The sequence below is a fragment of the Phycodurus eques genome, chromosome 4, assembly GCF_024500275.1.
Source record: "Phycodurus eques isolate BA_2022a chromosome 4, UOR_Pequ_1.1, whole genome shotgun sequence".
Taxonomy (NCBI): domain Eukaryota; kingdom Metazoa; phylum Chordata; class Actinopteri; order Syngnathiformes; family Syngnathidae; genus Phycodurus; species Phycodurus eques.
In genome coordinates this window covers 31,284,631-31,309,654 of record NC_084528.1, presented here as the reverse complement: position 1 = coordinate 31,309,654, position 25,024 = coordinate 31,284,631, and the positions used below count along the sequence as shown (strand labels likewise).

General features: G+C 42.3%; 1 protein-coding gene across 2 annotated transcripts; it reads right to left on the bottom strand.

Moving 5' to 3' along the window:
* Positions 1 to 10,323: 10,323 nt before the first annotated feature.
* On the bottom strand, positions 10,324 to 24,634 carry LOC133402212 (terminal nucleotidyltransferase 4A-like). Of its 2 annotated transcripts, none has more exons than XM_061675846.1 (13): positions 24,525 to 24,634; positions 23,707 to 24,451; positions 21,441 to 21,564; positions 17,264 to 17,310; positions 16,926 to 17,046; positions 16,710 to 16,817; positions 16,484 to 16,612; positions 14,115 to 14,325; positions 13,791 to 13,917; positions 13,586 to 13,689; positions 13,178 to 13,359; positions 12,879 to 12,998; positions 10,324 to 12,544 (listed from the first exon to the last, which is right to left on the bottom strand). In XM_061675846.1, exons 2-13 carry the CDS (start codon positions 24,420 to 24,422, stop codon positions 12,155 to 12,157), a joined length of 2,379 nt encoding a protein of 792 aa, XP_061531830.1. In that variant the 5' UTR covers positions 24,423 to 24,451; positions 24,525 to 24,634; the 3' UTR covers positions 10,324 to 12,154. The 2 variants fall into 2 exon arrangements, with proteins under 2 accessions (XP_061531830.1, XP_061531831.1); XM_061675847.1 differs by having other exon boundaries at positions 23,707 to 24,411.
* Positions 24,635 to 25,024: the final 390 nt, after the last annotated feature.

Here is a 25,024-nt window from a genome sequence, read left to right as displayed (position 1 = left end):
AAGTGGCATATTTTACTGAACCGACTTTTTCGAGATGCCATATTGGCTCTATGGTGCCTCAGTAAAAGTGTGAAATGTGAATTCAAAACATCAACGCATTCCTGAGTTCCAGAATGTTTTTTTCTGCCGGGAGGCCTGAAATCAGGTCATCCGAATTTCTCGAGCTTATCTACGTCACTAGCGAAAAGCTCCGCCTACCTCTTCGCCCCGAACCAGCGCTGTCAACGTAACAAACACGTGTGCCCTCACAAGTGGGTCTTCTACACAGAGGCAACCGATCAGAGGAAAGGCGGTGGTCTTAGCCAAATATGAACAAAGCAGATACAAAACTGGGTCAAACAGAAGTAGCTGTCAGAGGGGGCTTTTCTGGACACTCGTATGACAAAACCAAGTTGTTTTTTGAAATGAAGTTGACACTTTTATACTAAGCCCATGTTAGAGAGTTACTCAGACCCCACGCACACGGCGGCTAGCTAAGAGTTGACAAAAAAGTGCTGTCAGCCAAGTGCTGAAAAAACACTGACTTGCAAATTCATTTGATTCGCTCACAGATCAAGCCTATTTGACAGTTGAGATGAAATTTGTGTCGAAGCAACTCAAAGCGGAAAAAAGAAGAAAAAGCTGTGCAAATCTCAGCATGCTTCATTTGTCTTTGTCAACGTTTGGAAACATGTGACATCATATTTTGCTCTTCTCTTGTGACATCATCAAGCCACCCATTACCTAAGGCGCTTGTCCTCATTAGAGTCGTAGGTGAGCAAAGCTGACTTTGGGCGAGGAAGCCGAAGTACCCGGAGAAAACAAAGGAGAACTTGCAAACTTCACATGGGAGGGGCTGAACAGATATTCCAAACTCACGACCGTGAGACAGACGTACGGTGGCCCTCAAGTCCAAAACACAACAGCAAATAACTAAACACAACGGCAAGTTAAAAAAACACTACAACAAATAACTAAACAGCAGAAAATGAAAACTCACAACAGCAAGTGAAAAAAAAAAGCAAATAGAAAACGTTACCTGTTGTGATTAGTTATTTGATGTTGTGTTTTTCATTTGCTGTTGTGTTTAGTTATTTGTTGTTGTGAGTAGGTTTTTGCTATGTTTTTTTGATTTGCTGATTTTTAGTTATTTGTTGTGGGGTTTCTTTTTTTTTTTAATTTACTCTTGTGTTTAGTTACTTTATGAGTTATTTGCTGTTGTTGTTTTTTTATTTTGTTTTTTTAACATTTGAAATTGTATTTGTTGTTGTTTTTAATTTGTCATTACGTTTAGTGTTTTGCACTTCAGGGCCACAGTACAGACATGCTAACCGCTACACAACTGTATTGCCTCTACAGTAGAGGACTCCCTCATTCTTCTGGGAGTCTTCACTGTTCACGTTGGTAATGACAATGAAACTATAGAAGGGCACGATTGGGAGGAACCCCTGATCTGAACCCGAGCTGGGTTTTGTTTCGACTCAGTCTTGTATTCTTTATGAAGCTATGAATTCAAATACTCTACTGTATTTACCAGACACATGAAGTGTATTTGCACAAAGTATCGGTATCGCCAATACCGGCTTGAATGTAACTCGTTTACTGAGTATCAGAGTGGATAGGAAGTCGGTGGTATCAAACATTACGACATGGAACGTCGCCAAGCAGCAATCAGAGGGAAGTCGGGCTGCAAGCTGACCAAAGTCCAATCAAATCTAGTAAGGAACTAAACTTGACTCTTGTTTTGTAGACAAGGACATTGATTTCTCTAACCATGTTTGTGCACTGAAGCGTGCTCTCCTAGTTTACGACTTCATAAAACTTGAATTCAAGAGCTTCGCATAGCACATTGATTCCCTCGGTTTTTTTGTCATCTATGCGCTCGCTCAGAACTGCGAATAGGGAATTATTTGTCCAACCTAAGCCGAAACAAAGTTTCCAAAGCTCTGACTTTGTGTTAGCAATTATTGTATAGTTTCACTTGCGTTCATCAGCGAGAGGACAACGACTCTGTTTTATGAAACACAAATGAGCAACAATGAATCATCAATGGATCACTGAATATTTTGCCAATGTTTGGTGGTGCTGAAAACAAATATGAAATTACAACGCTGCCAGCTGCTCGTAATAGAAAAGTCTCACAGGATGATTGTTGACTGCTGAGTTGAATTAATTTTGGAATTACAGCGGGGTTCGTTCCCCTTCAGTTCTCAGGTGACAGGAAGGACAGAAGACAGAAAGTCGACAAGGAAGGTAAAGCGCTCGCCTTCATTCACACACGAAGGCAAGGGGCAATGAAGCGGCTGGAAGATGTTGATGGAAGATGGGGTCAACTAAAGGTGAAGAAACCAAACACGGCTTCTCCCAACGGGGCGTTTTAAGTGCACACACCCCACATTTAGTGTATATGCATACACTCAGCTTCGCAATGGCACGCATTTGTATTGATTTATTGCTATGCAGCAGGGGTATTCAACTACAGTAAATGTAAAGTTTGAGAACATTTCTTGAAGGTCCAGAAGATCATGATGTCTAACTTTTTCATTTCTGTGATATTGTGGTGACCCACAAGAAGGAGACATTCACTCGGTACGTGTATTTTTGAGGGAAGGCCAGGTGATGAAAGAGTCAAAGGTAGTCGTTGGCTTCAAAGGGAGTGGTTGGCTGTTTGATGTAGAAACACACTGTATGTTGAGAGGAAAGTGACATGACTGGTTCTAGTCTCATCATCTTGTTATTAACTGCATCTCCAAAATATAGTGGCCGAGACTATATCTATACCTGCATATTACCATTACCTCAGTCAAATGAAATTAATTCAGTCCAATCAATAAATAAAGAAATTGGGCATTTTTTTATTAGTCCTTTTCTTATCTCTCTCCCCTACAAGGGATGGGTACCGAGTTCCACATTTTCATCATCTGAGGTGAGCCAGGTCGCCGCACTCCAGCGCCGTGTGTTGGAGTTGGCTTGTGAGAAATTGCGAATGTGTCATTTGCTTTAGTTCTGTTTTATTTTATTTATTTTTTTTGCTCTTTTTCCTCCGACTTTGTTTTACAGGTGGAAAGTATAATACATCCCACTGCCTGAGCAATCGTCCTTCCTCTACTTGGGTCTTGGACCTAAAGAGGGAGAAGCTGTAATTTGCATCATCTCCATTAAGATTTTCTGCAAATCTGTTTACATACATATATAAATGTATATATATATTTTTTTTTTAAATCATGACTTTAGTGTTACATCCACAAACACATTGTTCAAAAGATCATTGTTCGATGGCTGCTTCCTCTTCATTATATAGGAGACGTTAAGCACGCTGCTGTGATACGTACTTCAAAGGTCTAGCATGCTAGTTTCCTTGGAAACATGTTTACATCGCTTATACCGGGTGATTGAAAAGTAACTCCCTATTTTTCAGTACTTGTCATTTATTTCTGAACATGAGAAAAAAAGTGTATCGCATGGAGTTTTATTTCAAATTGGATATGGGCGCCAGCATTCGCCAGCAGTTTCTCAAGCGGCCTGCCTGGGAACCGATGGACCGACATAACTTCTCATATTTGTCCTTCAGGTTCTTCCAAAGTTGTTGGTTTGGTAGAACAGACTTGCTCCTTACATCATGGAACACGCACAAAAAAATTGACAAACATATTACAACATATGAATAAATGATCAGTATTTTAAAATAGGGAGTTACTTTTCAATCATCCTGTATATAAAACCACCTACATGGACAGGAAACTTGAGTCAGGCCAATACAGTGTTTTGAACCAGAGGCCCTATACAGTGAGAATGTTTTTATGGCCGACCTTTATGTTTGTGAAGCTCCAAAGGGCATAGCCTGCAATAGTCCATTTATGCAAGATTCACTTCAAAAATGGCTACGGCCCCTAGTTTATTGTTCCATGTTAGCCCTAAAGTAGAATGCCGCTGTTTTTTCTGGTTGATTAGATAACCTTGACACATTTTCACTGCTATGCTTTGATCTAAATCTCAAATTGATTAGGTCTTATCAAGTGATAGTTGTTTTTCATTTAAGAATCCCCCCCCCCCCCCGCATTAAACAACAACTTCAACAAGAATTCCAGACAACAACACATTTTCGCCCCAAATCAATTATTATGACAAAGAAGATGTGGACAGACAAACTGAAATACTGCATTTAGAAGTTACAGTCATACCTTGCCACGTTGTATGTGTGGAATATGAAGTACAGCAGCTGTGGGCCCCAGCACTAAACGATATATGCTATACAGCCACTCTTGTTTATTACAACGATACAACGTCATTGGCATCTAGAATGAAATTAAATGCACAATAGTGTGAAATAAAGGCGGCTTGGGGACTGTATTTCACTTTGACGACTGAGCTGAACACAGCCCGCAGCGATGGGCTACTGGGGGAGAGAAGGACAAGTAAATTGACGCAGAATGATTCATTTTCCCGGGCGAAGATTCGCATCCCCCGTCAAACAACACTGCAAAGTTTTCAGGAGAGCAGTGACTAACTTTTAATTGCATCATTTTCCTACTGCGCTTCGTTCATGACCAGGAAACAGACGCGAAGATGAAAAGATACAAAGCAGCATCAAAAGGTGTCTTTTAACGCTTAAAGAATCGTTGCGGCAGAGTCGTGAGCGATGGCGACAGCTGTCGCCAATCTGCATGGATTTTACAAGTGATGCGGTAGCAGCGGCGTAGCGTTGGGTTGCCAGCATCTGGGACGGCTCAACTATTACAACCTAATCTGTCAAGCAGTACTAAACCATTTTTTTTTTTTACCTGACAGCTCTTGCGCCAATGTAAGTATTTAATGTATTTAGTAGTATTTAATGTTGAGCAAATAAAGACCAGGTTTATGCTGACTGAACTAATAAGCGTTAAATAAAACAAGGATAAAAAAAAAAAAATCGCAGGCGTTGTGCCCAGAGTCCAAGCCTGACAACAAAGGCTAACAGAAAGACTCGTAAAACATTAGACATTGTTATGACTGGATTTGCTGACCATGTTAATGTGACAGCTCAAACAGATCCCACAACTGTCTTTCTTCTTGGCCTTTTGACCCCTAGGGTCACTGTACCTCAAAGCTCTTGTTCGGGGGCAATGAGCCGCTGAAAGTGCAACTAACATCATCCATTTCGAAATGTACTGCAACGAAGCCGCCGCTCAGCCAGATCAACTCAGCGAACGAAGGACAGCGACGGCGAACCCAGTTGACGAGTCTCTTTGTCATAAACAGCGTCTAGTGGCTTCAGACTCATGTTGATAATGTAACTTGCTCGGTTCGTTGGCAGCTGTGGCCGGGTGTGTCGCTTTTTTTATGCAAGGTGTAAAAGGTCAAGTGCTGGAGCACCTCACGGCGTCTATCTGTGCGCGTGCTCGATGGAAATGGTGAGTGCTAACTGAGACAAGAATGCTAACGAGTGACTGTACTACAAACAGAGGAGTGACGGGCAACTACAGTACATAAATGACAGTGCAGCAGTTATTGCAATGCATTCTTGAACGTGTGATACTGGCGATGTGTGCATTTTATAGTAACTGGCCATTGAAAACGGCTATATTGACTATTTTTTGGGTCAAAATCGTCAAACGTGAATTGCTCTTTGTCTGCTTTTTAGGATTAAAAGCCGAGCTCGTTCTGCTCGAGACTCCGCATCCTCGCCTGCAGAGCAGGGAGCTCTGTCGGTTATTCGAGGGCAAAATTCAACGATAGCTTGATCTCAGCGCTAATCAAACTTTGTCCCTCCAGTTCAGCGATGAGGGAGCGTCTGCGGAGCCAACATTAATGCTGCCGTGCACGCAACACCCGCGCTGTCGCTCTCTCACCCGCTACCGCTTTGTCTCACTCAAAGCTCGAGTGGCTCTAAAATGGGTCCAAATAAAGTCATTTTCACATACTGCGGTACAACAGCATACTACTACGCGCTCCAGACTTCAGGTTGTAATTGACTGCAAAGGATTTGCAACCAAGTATTAAAAAGTGAGTCCCATTACTTTTGGTCCCTTAAAAAGTGGGAAGCATTTCTACAGACTGCTGTCATTCCCCCACTGTTCAGCTGATTTGGATGCACAGTAAATGCCCTCAAATTACAGCAGAAAGTCTGCAGTTAAGGCATATCTTTTTCGTGTCATTTCATATCCATTGTGGACGTGTTTACAGCCCAAAAAGATGACCATTGAGTCAATGTCCCAATATTTATAGACCTGAATGTTGCGCATATATACACAGTATATACATATTGTATATATTGCACATGACAACCTTGCCCGCCGCCCAGATCGTGAGAACGTTTGTCACAACAGTCATTATAAAAAGGTTACACAACAGATAAAACATGAGATTCTGCTAGCGGGGTTGCACGAAATAATTAAAAAGAGTGTCCGTTAATGCTTATGCAAAGTTGAATCAATGATGACTGATTTTAAGGAAACAAACAAACAAACAAAAAACATTATACAAGTGCATACTGTGTAGAGTAGTCAGACGCAATCACCCAGCAACAAGCGGATTTATTTTTGTTGCTTGTTGAAGGCCACGCCTCAATGCTGTGTCTCATCATGCACTGTTTGTCAACACACTTATTTCATTCATTATGTCTGATTGGCAGATGGATTTGCTTAAGCGCTTCCCTCTATCAAGCCACGAGAGGCAAAAAGCAAATACGGAAGCAATTACAGATGGTTTGCGCCACTCAACTTTAATGGTTTCAAGTAAAATGGTTCAGGGAATAGAACAAAAAAAAGATTTTATTAAGCATTAGAATCTACTACTGTCTATGGGTCATTAGCGATGTTATTACACGAGACGGGCAGAGATGGCTATTTTCCAAGATGGAATATACAGTACAAAGCATCAACAGTAGGCAGGTGATCTAGAATGGGAACGCTGTGGAGTATTAATGTAGGTTTTTGCCTTTGTGCATATGCAATATTTCAGCCAACCACTACATATAAACGACAACATGCAAACATCAGATTTTCACCTTTCAGAATTGTCTTTTTTTTTTTTTTTTTTTAAACCAAATACTAATTCTCATTTCCGGGGTAGAATTCACAATCTGTTTAACTGAGAAAGGAGGCAATGATTGATTATTTATTAAGGTGGCCCGCATTATGAAGAGACATTTAGGCAAATAAAACCAAATTTTTGTCACAAAATCATTTGGGCCGTTATTTGAATAAGGTGAGAATATATATGCATCCATTTTCTGTACCGCTTTATCCTCACAAGGGTCGCGGGCGTGCTGGACCCTGAACTGGTCGCCAGCCAATCGCAGGGCACATCGAAACAAACAAGCAATCGTATACAATCTGTTATCCACTCTTCTAATTCTTTTTTTTTTTTTAACAAAATGACATTACTTAGCTTTGCTCAACACTTTCAAAAATGATCCTGTTGATTTACAGTTCATATCTGCATGCATCACACTGCATCTCTCGCGGAAACGGAGTCAACAAAAACACCTGCCACAGGAGTTACTGGGGAGACGCAAGCTGTGGAATCCGCCATTGCATTGGAAAACCTGGCATTATCGCAGTATTTACTGATATTCTATACACTGAAGAGTAAAATATATGGCAAAGAAAACAAGAACAAGCTCGACATTTGTAAGTGTGACTTGCACACACAACATCCCATTGTGGGTGGCTTGAAGTCCTAAATAGCTTAATGATAGAAATGTGTCTTGAAAGCACAACCAACACAGCCCGTCGATCATTTCCACTGCGGGGCCTTTGAACAAGATCGACGGCACAGCACAGGTACAGCCTGTCGCTATTTCTTGTTGACAAGCAGAATTTCGCCAGAGCTGCTCGCTCATGACATTGATGCAACAACACAGCCTACATGAGAAATGAAATAAATGAACCCGAGACAACCTGACAATCTGTCCTCGCATCTCGAAACATTTAGCTTGGAGTCAAATTGAGCAGGCTGTGTCGGCCCCTCATTCTTTAAGACGTGATAAAAAAAAAAACTATTTAAAAAAATAAATCACATTTTTTCCACCATGTTAATCCAGTTTCTAAGTTTCAATTCGAACGATTATTTGTGTGGCCAAGTGGCAGGAGTGGTTGAAATGTACATGATCGTATCCTTGTAGAAGCAGAAACAACCGGCTACATAGAACCAATGAACTTGCAGTGAAGTACTCACTCGCTCTTGTTAACAGCAGTCATGATTGAAGTCTCCCTTGTCCTGACATTCTCATTTGAACAACATTAATTACATCCACATAATGATTAATGCCACAGCATGTCTCTTATAGCTGATATATCTGCGACATTGCAACACATCTACGAGCTTTAATTGGTCTACAGTATACTGATCTATAATTGTGAAACCTTTTCTCTCTACTGTATTGTTGTATGCATAACAATAATTACTTCAGGGTCACAGCTATGGTAAGTCACATATACAGACAAATACTCACACTAAAATTTAGACTTAAAGGCAATTCAGAGTTCAATTTAACCAAACATTTGAAGGTGGGAGAAAACTGCAGAAAACAACATGCAAACACTTTCCAGAATGCAGAAACCTGCAGAGAAAGGTCTGAGCTGAACTCAGAAGCTCTGTGACGTAGATGTGCTAGCCACATGCTTCAGCTCGGCTCGTAACATTTAATATTTCGAAAAGCGATAGTCTCGCACTGTGACTCCACTGGAGCTGCATTGCGGTAAACCAGTCAAACTTTCCCGAAGCAGCAACGTGTCAGCTAATTTGGATCAGGAGAGTAAAATGGGTCGAATGTGTACTCTATTCTTCATTGGGATCAAATCCAACAAAACGAGGCCTTGCATTCTGTTCAATTTAGATTTGATTGAAGTGCACTTTTACATTGACCTTTCCCTGTTCAGTGGTGACAATTTAAACTGAGTTAGCCAAAGCAAAGCAACATAAAATGGTCTAGCGGTGCTCTCTCCTGTGTGCGACAGGAATTACAAAAGACTATAAATAAAAGCGCTCCCAAACTTGGGATTTATTCTCATTAAAGATAATGTTACATCTCGACTAGTATGGGTTCATATCTTTGCCTAACATACTGGCTTTTTCTTTTTTTAAATACCATTTTCCAAAATCAGTTCGTAAAGACTTTTCATGAATTTACACGTTCATTTGCTAGGCCATTTCTTTCCAAATTGAAATTTGCTGAGTAGTCACTGTTTGAATCTTGTCATGGCATAGCAAGTTTATCCGATAAGATGCAGGTTGCATATTTGGCAACCATTGACACTGCCGAATTGAACGTGCTCAAAATGTATAGTTTAACAGTACTGATGCACTAGCAGCAGATATACATGTCAGAAGTTGATGTAATAATAATAAAAAAGAATTTGTTCTCATCGTGATTGTATTTGAAATTCATTCGGAATTCATTGCTTCGGAGGGAATTAAGTCTCTTACCGCACAGGTACATCTCAATCAATTACAATGCTGTCAAAAGCTTACTTTAGTTCGGTAGTTCAATCCAAAACAAAGTGAAACTCGTCATAGGGATGTACTACACGCTCACACTGACATATTTCATAATTCCTCTTTAAATATTTACATGTGCATAATTTGGATTGATTACAGCACATAAAAACCTCAAAATCAACCAGCTCTAGAAACTAGGTTAAGTAACAAACAAACAAGAAAGAAAACAAAAATAATAAATCAATATATTTTGAAATTAGGCTGGAATTTGCCCTCCAAAAAGTATGTTCCCACATTTAATGAATCTATATAATGTCTGAGTACCAAAATGAACGTGTCTACCATATTCAAATTTGAGATGTCCCAGTAAGTGTGTGTTAGGTTTTGCTATTCAGCGATTGTGAGACTGCACCAAAGTCAAACATCTCAATTAACCAGTCTATCTTTACCCGAGGGTTAACAGGTTTTGGTCAGTAACCGAAAGGACAAGGACGCAGATACATATTGTCATTTCCTCAATTGGGCGGCTAGACCGACCCTTCGGCTGAGCCGCGTGCATCCACTGTGGATGCCTTTCCGTTCCATCCCTGGTGACGTTTTCCACGCTTGTTCAACCTGGAGGTAGACCTAGAACGTTCTGCCAGGACTAGTGTCTCTCAGCTGACCTGGGAATGTCACGGTTTGCCCCAGTGGCGCTAGAAGAAGCTGAGGAAAACAAAATGGGATGTTTTTTTGTTTTTGTTTGTTTGTTTTTTTCCTCCACATTTGCTATATTCTGAATCAAGAAGACAGTTTCCATTGTCTTACTGCTGTTACATGACTCACATTATCTTCCAAAATACACTGTAGATTACCACGCAATCACTGCTTAGTCGTTAAGCACCCACATGGAAGAGATACTAATACACAATAACCACAAACATGGAGTTTAAAATGTTTATTTAAAAAAATAGAAAAACTTAAGACTTAAAAAAAGAATACATCTATAGGTCAGTCATTTACACATCCTTAATTACAGATATAAGATGGGGATCGGTTTGGTGTACAAAGACGTAACCGCTCGCTGATTATCTTGGATAGCTTAACGAAAAGCTGCACTGAAAACACAAACATATTTTCAGTACATCGCATCAGTTTGGTACTCAGGATGCTGAAAACAACTTGGCTCGATTTTGTTTTGTCAAAGGCTCCACCAAATTCCTGCAACATTGAATAAGTCACATCCCATACCCGAGCCATTATAAGGATTCCTTTTCAGTTATGTAGGTTTGAACTTTGAACATGTAGAAGAGGGAGACAATAAATTGATGGCCTCATACAATGTATGATGCCGTGTTAATGGATATGAAGCACATCTAGCAGTACATTGAACTAAAGTTCTGGCTCTGTATGGGAGAATTTGGTCTTCCAAGAAGGCAGTGGACCTTTTGCTTTTACAGAATTAAAGCAGATAAAGGCAGAAAAAAAGCACTTTGCTGGTTATAAGTAGCACCAAATATTGACATTTTTGAAATGGCAAAAAGAAGCAAATTGTAAAAAAAAAAATCATCTTTCCAACGTATCCTCTTCAAGGAAAGACTCAAAAATTAAACAAACAAAAAGTGACAGACTTAAAATGAGAACTACATGTGTGTGTGTGTGTGTGTGTGTGTGTGTGTGTGTGTGTGTGTGTGTGTGTGGGGGGGGGTTATTTCAACAAACTATTGGCAAAATTCAAAGTGATTGTAATGTGATGTGGATGAAACTGTAAATGTCAAGATTTTTTGGCACATTTTTCTCATGTCGCTATACCACAGCGCCCCCTTCAGCTGAAAAGCGGAACACATTCATTCAAGGCCCTTAAAAATCCAGATATTGCACAGGCCAATGAGGACTTGAGGAGGATAAAATAAAAATAGTGGATGTCAGGGGGACCAAAACGCTAAAAAGAAAAACGAAAATGTGAAATAAATTAAATAAAAAGCAACCTACTACTGCACATGAATGCAACAAAATTAAAGTGCCAATGTGAACGAAAAAAAAAAATAATTAAAAATCCCTCAGTGACAAACACGAGCGAACGTCAGTTCCAACACACAAACACCACTCGGTACATTCAAACAAGTCATCACAGTTTAAGCACTTGAGAAGGTCTGTTTTTGTGCCATCACACCGAAAACATTGAGTCAGCGTTGTGCTGCATAGCTAGAAAGGAAGGTAGTGCGTCGCTTCAGTCGAACAGGACTGAAAGTCCGAGCTGTAAGAGCGTTGCAAAAGGAATGATGCATTCAGAGTAAGAAATTAGTCAAGAGAAGAGGGGGAAAAAAAAAAAACGATCCAAAAGGCCCAATGGGAGTTAAAACTGAGAGGGACCGAGGGTAAGGCTTGATGAACCCGTTGGCGACTATGGCACATGACTTTGCTTTCATGGAAGTGACACTGGTGAGGACCAAGTCTGGGTTGTCAACTCAACTCTGGTGCTGGTGTGCTTCCAGTGTGGAGGGAGTGTTTCCAAAGGCCAAACGTTTTGAGGCTCTTCAAGTACAGTTAAGACCCAAGACAACGGTCCTTCACCTGCCAGGGTCGGGTCTTTGCTTCGTGCTGGCAGAACAGAAGCAGAAATTGAGTACTGGTCACTTGAAACAATTGAAGACAATCTGAATTGACTTCCAGTGCAAGCTACCGGAAAACCGTCTTGGCTATGCAACTGACAGTTTGTAGTGACAAGAGGAAGAAGGGCTTTAAAAGCAGTAGGTCATATCAGTGCTTCAATCCTTCATCTGCTCTGATTCAGAGCTGGGAGATTTTCCCTCTTTCTGCGTCGCCACGTGTTGCAGTTGTACTGCTGCTGGTTCCTCAAACCTGGTTCCGCATTGTGGCCCTGAGGAACAAACCGCCGTTGGGGACTGAAACTACCTTGGGAGTGACTTTGGCCGCGGAGGCTACTGCTTTGATTGTGCTTGAAGCCAAATTTGCGGGGCTCAAATGAGCCCTGGGACTCTGGCGGAATGGCGTACGTGTGCTGGTGTTGCCCTCCCATCCGGGGTTGCTGGAGTTGGTGGAGGGGGCTGGGTTGAGGACTTGTGGAGTTGGAGTGCGGGGAGACTGCAGCTTGTGCCATATGCCGGTGCACCATGCTGACTGATGGCAGATTCTCATGGTAGAACTGTCAAACAGAGACAATAGTCAACCTTTCGGCTTTGTTCATGTTAACATATTCAATTTGTACAAATAAGTGATATACGTAACATGTATTTCACCAGCCACAAAGAATTGTTTTTTTAGCATGTTCGGCTTCAAACAATCATGTCATCAAACCGTAGTCATGCTCGTTAGCATAGCATACCCAGGAAGTGGGCTACCATGTTCTATAGGTTTGGTCACGTGATGTTCCCAATATAGTGGATTTCCTTCACGTGACTGATAAAGTATACACCGCGTCTGTTTATAATCACAGTTTGAGCGATTTTAGAACATCATCACGGTGTGGTGAAACCAACCTGCGGTGCGGTGTGGATAAAGCCTGCTGGATGTGCAGCCATCTGCATTATAGAATGGACTGAGGCCAGGTTCAGGGACTGGAGATGGAGTCCATTAGTGCTTAGAGGAGGATCAGATTCCTAAAAGAAACACAGGGAAATGTTCACTTTCAAGAGTTGGGAGAGTTAAAAAAATAAAAAATAAAATTGGGCAGCAAATATTGGACATGGTAGCTGTGCTCTGACATTTTCTAAACTCCTGCACAGTAATGATTAACTGATATAGTCAATGTTTAAGACAAACTATCCATTGGCCTTACAATGTCACTCCCAGAGGAGGAGGAGTTTGAGCTGGGGGAGGAGGATGAAGAATGGTGATGAGGGCTGTTGAGGAAGACCGGGGAGGGCGAGGACGAATCAGCGCTGAGGGGCGAGGCCGTGTCTCGCTGGTCTTCCACAGAAACCAGCAGTCTGGCGAGGTCCTGCTCACACGTCTCTACATCTGGAAGCCAACGAAACACCACTGCTAGGATCACGTTAGACTCGGAATTCAAAAATAAATTGGTGCGAAAAACTATTTTGCGGTGACCATCACTGGGCCCTTACAACTCAGAAGTATATTGTAAAAATAAACCTTTGTATTGCAAAGGCCACGCAAACTTCACTCAAAGGCTTTTTTTCTTCCATACAAGACTAATAATGAATTCTTTAAATTAACAAAAACACACCATGATTCTCCTGGTTGGCATACTGCTTAGCTCCCCACGTCTTAATAGTCCAGTCTCTGTAGGCAAGAACCTCTGGGCAAATTTTGATAATACGACCTAAAGTACTGCAAGACAAGAACCGTGGTAATATTATTAATTGGGAAAACAGCGTCATTGGACTTTCTACTAAATACAAACACACACACACACACAAAGGGATTCCTACCTTTCATACTCTTTATTGGGGTATGCCCGAGCGAGCGGAGACACACCGTGACTCAGCACCATGTAGGCAAAGTCAAACACTTGTTTGACTTGCAAGACTCCATATGAGCTTCGGCCTACATCGTTACCTATCAACAATAAATAATTACATCAACTCTTGGGGGGGGAGGGGGGGGGGGGGAAAGTCAGTCACCTAAGTTATAACAACACTACGTTACCAAAGTACAGAGTACTTTGGAATGTGTGAAAAATGAGTATAATCTACAGTACAAAAGACGGACAGGGGTGAGGGGGAATTACAATTTGTTTAAAAAAAAGTCCTGACCTGGCTGTATTGGATCCTCTATGCAGAGCATAGATGGCCTGTTCCCATTCCCCATCGCTTTGAGCATCTCCTCTTTGGATAGGTAGGCCCCCCCATTCACACGAATGCCCATCTTCATATAGTTGAAGTCACGCCCGTACAGCTCGAAGAACTCAATCAGCAGAATGCCCAGGTTGATGTTAGCACGCCGCGTGTCAATGCGTGGGTGCAGCTGATCAGCAATACAGAAGACAGACGCAATGACCACAGCTACATGACTAAACACATCCCACGGCAGGCAAAGTAATACGAGAGTCGCTTGAAGAGAGACACATTTTAAGACTATGACGACTTTTTAAAAAGAATAACTGCACAATTTATTCCCAATGGTCATGTCCATCCATCCGTAAATATATGGATGCCACTTGTTCTCATCAGATAAAACCTACAGATAAAGACCCATTCATAGGCAATGTGGTCTCATTTTTCTTTGCATTCTGTAAATATGTACTTATATTTGTATTATTATTTTATTAGTCACCTCCTGTCATAATTACTCCTTTTTAAAAAAAAAAAAAAAAAAAAAAAAAAAATTTTTAAAAAAGGTTTCTGAACATGTTTGACCCCAATAGAGACAGATGCATGTCAACGCTCGGTTTAGGGAGGGTAAGTTGGGCTTTGTTGAACAGCCACTCATGTTTGGAACACCAGCATAAACACGTGTTTGACTAGTTACTCAAGTTGAGGCAACAATGTAACTAGGTCATAGCGAGGTGCATGGCCTTGAGCACGACTCCAGCATGCCCTCAAAGACAGGCCGTGGGGAAACATATGGGCGCTGTATGAATACCTTGTCATACACTACCATGTGGGGAATTATTACTAATAGGAGATGCACAACTTAATATTTTCTCAAGTCGACACTGTGATAAAAGTGGAGTCAACTAGTCACCGATGGTTTTTCAGTCCAGTGATATTCTGTTAAAAAACACGTGCAACCTATACTTACGGTCTCAAGGTCAAACGTTCCAATGCCAACCCCTCCAGTGGGAATTTCGAGCCTTCACTTCATGCTGCTCTAATGTTTGGTAAACTTCTGGATGCTCCTACTGTGAAGTTACACCGCCGGAAGTGGTCGGGTAAAAAAAAGTGATACGCTGTGACTTGGCAAATAAAACACACGTACTGTACTAATAAACAGAACTCCGGTGAATAAATTCATATGGATAAGTTATAGGACAGCTCGTACGTAGTTCATCAAGTGGATCAGTATGTGGATAAAAATGACAGCTTTTCACAATGTCTGAACAACAAATTGGATTTTGACAATGTTTAGTGCAATTGAATCTGCGACTGCCTTCTACTGGCTCTTTTGTATAGTTTATATAAAGAAAAAAAAAAAAAAAAATTAAAAAAAAAAAGTGAAAATAATTCCTCTCATAGTTTGTTTCCAGGAGCTTTTCCATGTGTGTCACACACAGAGAAACATTTGTTCTCTTTGCCCTGTCTCAGTTTCACATGATGAAATGATTTCTTAAACATGCTTTGCAGCGGACTGTTTGCTGACGTTGCAATCACGAACCAATTACAAATCACTGACGAAACAGCGCGTCTTCAATAAAGTAGCTCCTCTCTGTTCGCCGTCATGTCGCCAGTGTAAACGGTGTGGCAAACCAACTCATTTGTGCATAACTATTTTTTTAAAATGCATTTTTACTGGTTGTACAGGCATGAGTAGATGACAAATGGACTCACACTGTTGCATATTTATATTTTAGAGGCAAAGTGCAACAATTTGGGGGCAGTTTGAAGCCCTGTAGTGGGCAATGAAGTGGATTTAACAGGACCCCTTAAAAAAAGGACAAATGACCCTAGCCAAAAAAGAAAGGTGACGCGCTCACTGGGCATCTCCATGCCAATGTTGGGGCACTCCATGCCCGCTCTGAAGAGTATAAAATGTTCGGCCCAGTTCTTCTTGCAAGATGAACTCAGGCTTTTTGACTTTGCAAAGGAATAAAGTCTTTGTTAGACTTTTTCCTGACTTTAGAGATTCTGCTGAAAAGATTTACAGTAGATCATTTTTAAATGCAAAAAGAAAATTTTTAACACCAAAACAAACAGGCTGAAAAGTCTAGGAGGAAAAAATGTTGGTCTTTTAGATCTTCACTGGGTTTCGCCTGCCTTATTTAGATCCACATCACTATGGATAATTTAGAGATTCCCTTAGTCTTACATGCCTGACTTTTGGAATGCGAGAGCAAGCCAGAGAAAAGTAATGCAATCACAAGAACAACAAAACTCCAGACTGCTACTCCAAATATCCTTCGGCATTTTTTTTTTTTTTTTGCACTTGAAGAATTGCTATGCTCTTATCATGTACAAAAGTGTACCTGCAGGAAACTGATAGCCATCAGTATAAGACTGTACGAGCTGATGCCTCCAGTAAAAACTTCATTCAGATCCCTCTGGAGTAGGAACTGCTTCAGAACGAAGATCAGAGGCGGCAGAACAGTGTATTTCTGCAAGACATTATGCATCAAGGGAAAAAAAAAAAAAAAAAAAAAAAAAAAAGATGACAAATAGGAATGCACATTGTTCAGCGGTATGAAATCTTACCTTTAGGTAGCTCTTAATGAACTGTGCTGCTTTGACAGCAGTCTCCACATTAAAGCTGATGTCAATTTTGACCTCTGTTTCATGGTCCGTGAGCTTGATGATGGGCACCTGGGGGACGAAGAGACAGCTGGAATCAGTGTACAAGCAAGCACAGCAATTAAACAACTGAAGCAACCAACAACCAAACAAAATGCCAACGAGATCCGAGTGACGCACAGAAGCTTTGTCGAGGACTTTAATGGGATATGGGCCCGACACGTTGTGTCTCTTCAGTGCTTGCTCGAGTTCCTGCAGTGGGGGGTGGTCCCACTTCCCAAACACCACCAGGTCAATGTCACTGAAAACCCAAGCAAGATGCATTTGACCTCATTTAACAATAAAAAAGTTGCACAGCCAAGCCAAAATCCTTCATTTATTGCTGTATATTTTTTGACTTTAGAATGAACAAGCGGGTGCCAAGTGTACCCCAACTATAATACCCAAATTCTGTCCTTACTTTCAAAATGCTAGCATCACAGACAGAAAATGAATGACAGTACAAAAGGGAAAGCTACCTGGTTGGAAGATAGAGTCCTGTGCTGAAGCTTCCAAATATCTCCACCTAGAGAACACATTAAAACAACCCTGATTGGAGTTGAACATGACACAACCAGACAACGTTAATTTGGGGAGGAGGGGGGGGTAAATCCCAAGAGATTAATCTACACAGCCTCATTAGGTAACCAACACACATTTACTGAAAATAGCAAGCCAAAGAAGCAGAAGATATTTCTATTATCAGCACTGACGGCGTGTGGGTTGCCTAATTAAAATGGAGTGGCAAGACGCCCACTAAGACACTGGGGCATCGCACCTATTTGGTACGGTTAACCATGCTCATGAGCAGAAAATCAGTTGAGTTGCACTGAAGCCGGTAGTTACTTTCTGGCCCTATCATAACTTGAAAGTGACAGATATTAGCAAGTCTGTTTTCATGGTATTAGCATGAAAACAGACTTGAAGAGGTACAGACTGCTCAAATTTAGCAAATTCAGACATTTGTTCCTAAATAGATTATATGTTTGAAGTCAATTACTGAAAACATGCAAAAACTGAGAACACTGTACAACGTAGTACAGTACTGAATTGTGAAGTGAAAGCGTTACAGTTTTTCTGTGTGGCATCTCGCGTGCCGCAATTGACAGAACAGCTCAGTGTCACCATATAAATTTCCCAAAAATGAAGAGATGACGAAAATTTAGATGGAATTTATGAGGAACCGCTTCGACGGAGAGCAGAAAGTCAACAAATAACGACTCCGCAGTGACCATATTACGACGGATATCTTTGTCAATTTGTACCGGAGACAACAGGGATCCGTGGATAAGATGTTACTAGTCAATGGAGCAGAGCCAAGCGCCAGCCTCCCTGGACGTCATCCCCGTCCCGCTATCATCGGGCGGGTCGGTGGTCACATTATGTCCCCACAAATGAGTGTAAATCGGTTTGTGATTATAATTCACAGTCACGATATAATTTTGAACGTGACTCTTGTCAGCTACTGTCGTTTTCATAAAGCTTGTATAGAGCTGCGAGCGTCACTTGACTAGTTTTGTTTACAATGCCGTGCTGACAGGAGAAGCAGCAGGTGAATGGCGCACGTGTCAGCTTCAAGCCTTCCGAATTTACAGCGCATTTGAATCACATTATCGTACGATAGCACATAAAACAAATGCTGGGATGTGTGATGTCATCTGTCGGAGCGTGGCATTTGATTGACAGGTAAGCGGGATGCAGTTTCAGCGTATTCAGCAGACACAGCCGCAGCATCTGAGAGAATGGCTTGATTTTTCACAACTTGAGCCACATTTTAGCTACTTGGCTTTTTTTTCCCCCCCATTCAAATTTGGCAGTATTGTTAAATTTGTCAATTTTTCAAGACATTTTCACTTTACAGGGTCTTTAAGTAATACTTTACTTTAATACTAAACGTTTAAAACAGTAGGCGATGAAATAAAGTTCATTCAAATGTTCCAGGATCATTTCTTTTCACTAAGATAATTTTTTTTTCACACTAACTCACCAAATAATAAACTATAGTCACCATTTGTAATTGAAAATTTTTTTTGTAATTTGCACAGACTTGACACTGGAGCATCCAAGTCTCAACACAAAATCCCTGCATGGACCAAACAATGAAGCAGGAATTCAAATTCTAATGTAGTATTTTCCGTTTAATGAAAAAAAAAAAAAAAAGGTGTCCTGTGCATGAAGCGTCATTATCTCAGTTTTGTTACGAAGTCACATTATTATTATTCTTTTCGTTTAGGCTTGTCCCTTTTGGGGTCGCCACAGCGCGTCATCCTTTTCCATGTAAGTCGATCTCCTGCATCCTCCACTCGAACACCAACTCCCCTCATGTCTTCCCTCAAGACATCCATCAACCTTCTCTTTGGTCTTCCTCTAGCTCGCTTTCCTGGCAGCTCCATCCTCATCATCCTTCTACCAATATGCTCACTATTTCTCCTCTGGACGTGTCCAAACCATTGAAGTCTCCTCTCTCTAACTTTGTCTCCAAAACATCGAACCTCGGCTGTCACTCTGATGAGCTCATTTGTAATTTTATCCAACCTGGTCACTCCGAGAGCAGAACCTCAACATCTTGATTTCCGCCACCTCCAGCTCCGTTTCCTGTTGTCTCTGCAGTGCCACTGTCTCTAATCCGTGCATCACAGCTGGCCTCACCACTGTTTTATGAACTTTGCCCTTCATCCTAGCAGAGCTCCGCCGCCGCTACTGCGACACTTTTACGGTATTCCCCGTTGAACGTTACGATGTTGCGCTGGTACTGAACGCGGTTGTCGGTGGCAAAACCCTGAGACGTTTCCCAAATGTGCATCCACACACAGCAGCAGATCACAATGTCATCTGCAAACATCATGGTCCACGGGGATTCCAGTCTAACCTCATCTGTCAGCCTATCCATCACCACTGCAAAAAGGAAGGGGCTCAGGGCTGATCCCTGATGCAGTCCCACGTCCACCTTAAATTCTTCTGTCACACCTACAGAACACCTCACCGCTGTTCTGCTGCCCTTGTACATGTCCTGTATTATTCTAACGTACTTCTCTGCCACTGCAGACTTCCGCATGCAGTACCACAGTTCCTCTCTGGGTACTCTGTCATAGGCTTTCTCTAGATCTACAAAGACACAATGTAGCTCCTTCTGACCTTCTCTGTACTTTTCCATCAACATCCTCAAGGCAAATAATGCATCTGTGGTACTCTTTCTAGGCATGAAACCATACTGTTGTTCGCAAATACTCACTTTTGTCCTGAGTCAAGCCTCCACTACTCTTTCCCATAACTTCATTGTGTGGCTCATCAGGCTTTATTCCTCTATAGTTCCCACAGCTCTGCACATCACCCTTGTTCTTAAAAATGGGCCCCAGCACACTTTTCCTAATCTTCCTCCCCACCACCAGAGTCATCTTACACACCACCATCCTATACTGTCTAGCCACACTCTCCCCTACCACTACCTTTCAGTCGGTAACCTCTTTCAGATTACATCATCTGCACAAAATGTAATCCACCTGCGTGCTTCTACCTCCGCTCTTGTAGGTCACCCTATGTTCCTGCCTCGTCTGGAAAAAAGTGTTCTCTACAGCCATTTGCATCCTTTTTGCAAAGTCTACCACCATCTGTCCCTCCAAGATCCTTTCCTGGATGCCGTACTTACCCATCACTTCTTCATCACCCCTATTTCCTTCACCAACATGTCCATTACAATCTGCACCAATCTCGACTCTCTGTCTGGGATGTTCAGAACTACTTCGTCTAGGTCCTTCCAGAATTTCTCTTTCACCTCTAGGTCACATCCTACCTGTGGGGCATAGCCACTAATCACATTATACATAACACCCTCAATTTTAAGTTTCAGCCTCATCACTCGATCTGATATTCTTTTCACCTTCAAGACATTCTTAGCTAACTCTTCTTTTAAAATAACCCAACTCCATTTCTCTTCCCATCTACACAATGGTAAAATAATTGAAACCCTGCCCCTAAATTTCTAGCATTACTGCCTTTCCACCTGGTCTCCTGGACACACAATATATCAACCTTTCTCCTAATCATCATGTCAACCAACTCCCGAGATTTTCCTGTCATAGTCCCAACATTCAGTTCTAGGCTCTGTGCTTTCCTCTTCTCTTTCTGCCGAAGAACCCGCTTTCCACCTCTTCTTCTTCTTTGACTTCGACCGACAGTAGCTGAATTTCCACCAGCGCCCTGCAGGTTGACGGCGCCGGTGGCAGACGACGTTAACACGTGACACGACCGATATGGTATTGAATTCTTTGGATGAACGCTCATATTTGTTGGGCAAAGTTTTAAGCCGGATGCCCTTCCTGATGAAACCCTCTGCATTTATCCGGGCTTGGGACCGGCCTTCAGTTTGCACTGGCTTGTGCCCCCCATAGGGCTGCATTTATGAAGTCCCATTATTAAACTTTAAAAAAGCAATTTAACTTCAGGGCATTGATCAAGAGTGGTCCTTAAAACTCGAGCTATTGATAACACGTATCAAACATGGTCAATGCACTTGTTCCCACCTAATAATTAGCTTAACCCAGAATCATGTATAATGGACAAAAACAGTTCATTAATCATCTTTCAATACAAACTTACATTTCCTATCCAGACGTAAATTTGCATTTGTGTGCTCGGGCAACATCGTCCTACACTCACCCGAGCCGTGGGCCACAGTTCCTTTATGACGCTCTCGATCCTGTTCACAACATTTCTTCTCATGGCCTCCTCCTCTGGACGCGGTGACATGAAGTTGAAAAAGTCAACTATCTCTTCATGGAGACTAAAAGGTAGCAAAGAAACAGGTTCATTACACAGTCCATGTAACTAATAAACATTGCTCCTTTCATTCATTCATTCATCTTCCGTTCCGCTCATCCTCACGCGGGTCGTGGGTGTGCTGGAGCCTATCCCAGCTATCTCCGGGCGAGAGGCGGGGTACACCCTGAACCGGTCGCCAGCCAATCGCAGGGCACATATAAACAAACAACCATTCGCACTCACAGTCATACCTACGGGTAATTTAGAGTCGTCAATTAACCTACCCTGTGTGTTTTTGGGACGTGAGAGGAAACCGGTGTACCTGGAGAAAACCGACGCAGGCACGGGGAGAACATGCAAACTCCACACAGAAGGAGCCGGGATTTGAACTGTGAGGGAGATGTGCCAACCAGTCGGCCACCGTGCCTCCAACATTGCTCTAATTTGTTAAATAAAATACTTCTACATTGACCTGATGCCAGATTAAGGATCTCGAGTAAATGTTCTAACGACTTGCCGTGTCTGTGGCAAAAACTACACGATACCGAGAGCAGTTTTAAATCCTGAATGTCGTACCTCTCGTCAATAAACATACAGTCAATACAATACAATAAATGCAATCCCCCCCCCAAGAAGTAAGGGCCACTTTAACAGTCTGCACCTTTAATTCATTCAAAATGCTTGAACCAATCCATCAAGCAATGCTACATTTCATTTGAAAAACTGCTACACTGGAGCTTTATGTTAAAGGAGATGAAACAAATAGTTCAGGATTTTTGTGAGGCTTGCGGCCCTTTATCACACTAGACGAGATCCACTCTTGCACTGAGTCGATCTCAATATTGAGAACCAAAGCAAGAGCATTGTGTAGTAAGCTGACAATCTTTAAAGCGGTGTTCATGTGAAGATCATCAATGTCACAGGTTCACAAATAAGATCTTGACACGAGCAGAAAGTGGAGGAAACTATTTTAACTTCTGAAATTGCAGTATCTTTAATCACCAGTGCGTTATATCGATGTAGACAAATGTTGTTACTATTTTAGTGGTAAATAGTTTCTTTGCATTTTTGCACATCGAGGAAACATCCATACACAACCAATGTATTAATAGTGGTAGTCGTAATCACGGTCACTGGGATGTGGGTGTCAGTTTTTCAGCAGTCACACGCCACCATTTTCACACTGAAACCGTGACCTTTTTCCCCCCTCTTTAAATAGCATTGCGGCCACGTCAAATTTTGTTTCGATTATGTGCTGCAGGCCGCTAAGAAAACAGACAGGGGCCCACAAATGGTCCCGGGTCATAGTTTGGACAAATCTGTAATAAATGCTAAATTCATATATTTGACAGTATAGATTAAAGGTGAGAATAATTCATTTGTAAAATATAACAAACTTAAACTACTCTCAGATTTGACTGAGATATGGGAACTTTTGGGCCAAATAAACTCAAAACTAAAATAAACAAAGGAGGGACAGACCGATTATCGGCCGGGCCAATTAGTAGAGCTGATATTTGGCATTTTGATCAGCATTGGCCTCTCGTTCTCATTTTTAAATCTGACAGCTGATGCGATCTACTGTGTTTAAAACTCTTGAAACTTCATGGAACTCTTTATTTCTCTAAATATTCGGTCAACTTAAAAGAGGATTCTCACCTTGGGAACTCACAACACTTTTCATTTGTGTTTGACCTCAAAACAAAGATAAGTGGAAGATTAACATGACCGTTCAATTGAAACTTTGGAAAACTTGATTTACTGTAGAAAACTTAAAAGGAGCCATTTATTTGTTGACGTTTTCATTGACCTAACACATTCTGCTGAGCCGGGAGCTCCTGCACTTAGAATTTGGATGTGTATTTCCTACGATTTTTTAAATACAACTGTTAACATGTTGCAAATCTGAAAAGCTGTTCAATAAACATACGCTTAAAGGCATTTAAACAAAGTGTTTGAGCTCGTACTAGTCAAAATTGTGACGCCTATATTCCGCTTTTACAGCAAATGATGATCGGTTATCGGCCTCCTTGACTAGTGATAATCGGTACTGGGCTGGGGGGGGGGGGGGGGGGGGGGAAACAAACAAACAAACAAACAAACAAAAACAACAACAACATGTGTGAAAAACAAAGCAAGTACATAATGAAGTGAGGGAGCTTACCCGTTGACCCCGGGGCTGTAGCGCCTGGTCTTCCACAGACTGCAGGAGGAGTCGCAGCCGTGGAACGAGTTGGCTCGGTGCAGGTACCTCCTGCGGGCCGACGCGGGGTAATGGTGCTGCTTGCTCCCGTGTTGGTTCTTTATCCTGGCGGGGGTGTGGCCGGCGGATTGTGGCGTGCTGCTGCGACAATGTTGGGGAGCAGCGCGGAGAGGCACAGGCGGAGGAGCGGCAGCGGCAGCGGGAGGCAGAGGAGCAGGGGGCGGCTGTTGCCGCCGCCTCACGTCGCTGTCGTCCAGCTCGTGTTCGCCGTAGTGTAGAAACCTGCTCGCCTCCTCCGAGACGTTTAAATTGTCTATCTGGAGAGAGGAGCCGGACGGAGACGAGCTCTCGGCCTCCGAGTCGAGCGAGGAGGACGACGGCGACAAGGAGCCCTTCCTCCGGGCGCTCCCCCTCTCTCCACCGCCGTCTCGCTTCGACACTTTCCCGAACACGGCACCGTGCGGCGGCGGCGGCGGCGGCGGTTGTTGCGGCGGCGGAGCCGCCGCCGCTGCTACTGCGACACTTTTACGGTATTCCCCGTTGAACGTTACGATGTTGCGCTGGTACTGAACGCGGTTGTCGGTGGCAAAACCCTGAGACGTTTCCCAAATGTGCATCCATAACGAATTGGCAGGTCCCTTCTGCTCCGGCTGGATCCAAGCGGTCCTGGGATCCATTAGAGACTCACTCGACTTGGAGCGACAACCTCTCAACGGGAAAATTGCGAGCAAGTCGGCAAATGGAACACTTGGCACTCAAGCAAACAAATTCTTACCTACCGCTCGGGGTTACTTGTTATCCTCGAAGTGCTTCATGTCAGGAGACTGGTGTGCTTTTTCAAAATCGGCTTGCTTGCCTGCCCAACTCCGCTCCCCCATGGAAGCCAGCAAAAATGGCGCACCCAGCAGCACTCTCGGCCATCTGCGCATGCGTGGGGATTTAAATCTTGAAACACACCTCTCGGCGCCGCCGCACGCGTCAAGCCCGTGCACGGCACCGGAAGTTCAAAAAACAAATCAACGGAAGTTACCTACAATGGCGATTATCGTTTTTTCTGATTTTCTTGGTTACAGGAACACGTCCGTGATAAAATCAGTATATGGCAGTGGTTTAAACGTTCGAAATATATATCTTAAACTAATTATATCGTATTTAATAATCAGCAAATCAACTGTTTATCAGTCAGCAGGTGTAAACATTTGCAATATTGATACAGAAAAAGTAGGTGCGAGTATTTTTTTAGGATGACTGTACTTGATCAGAAACATTTTACACGTGT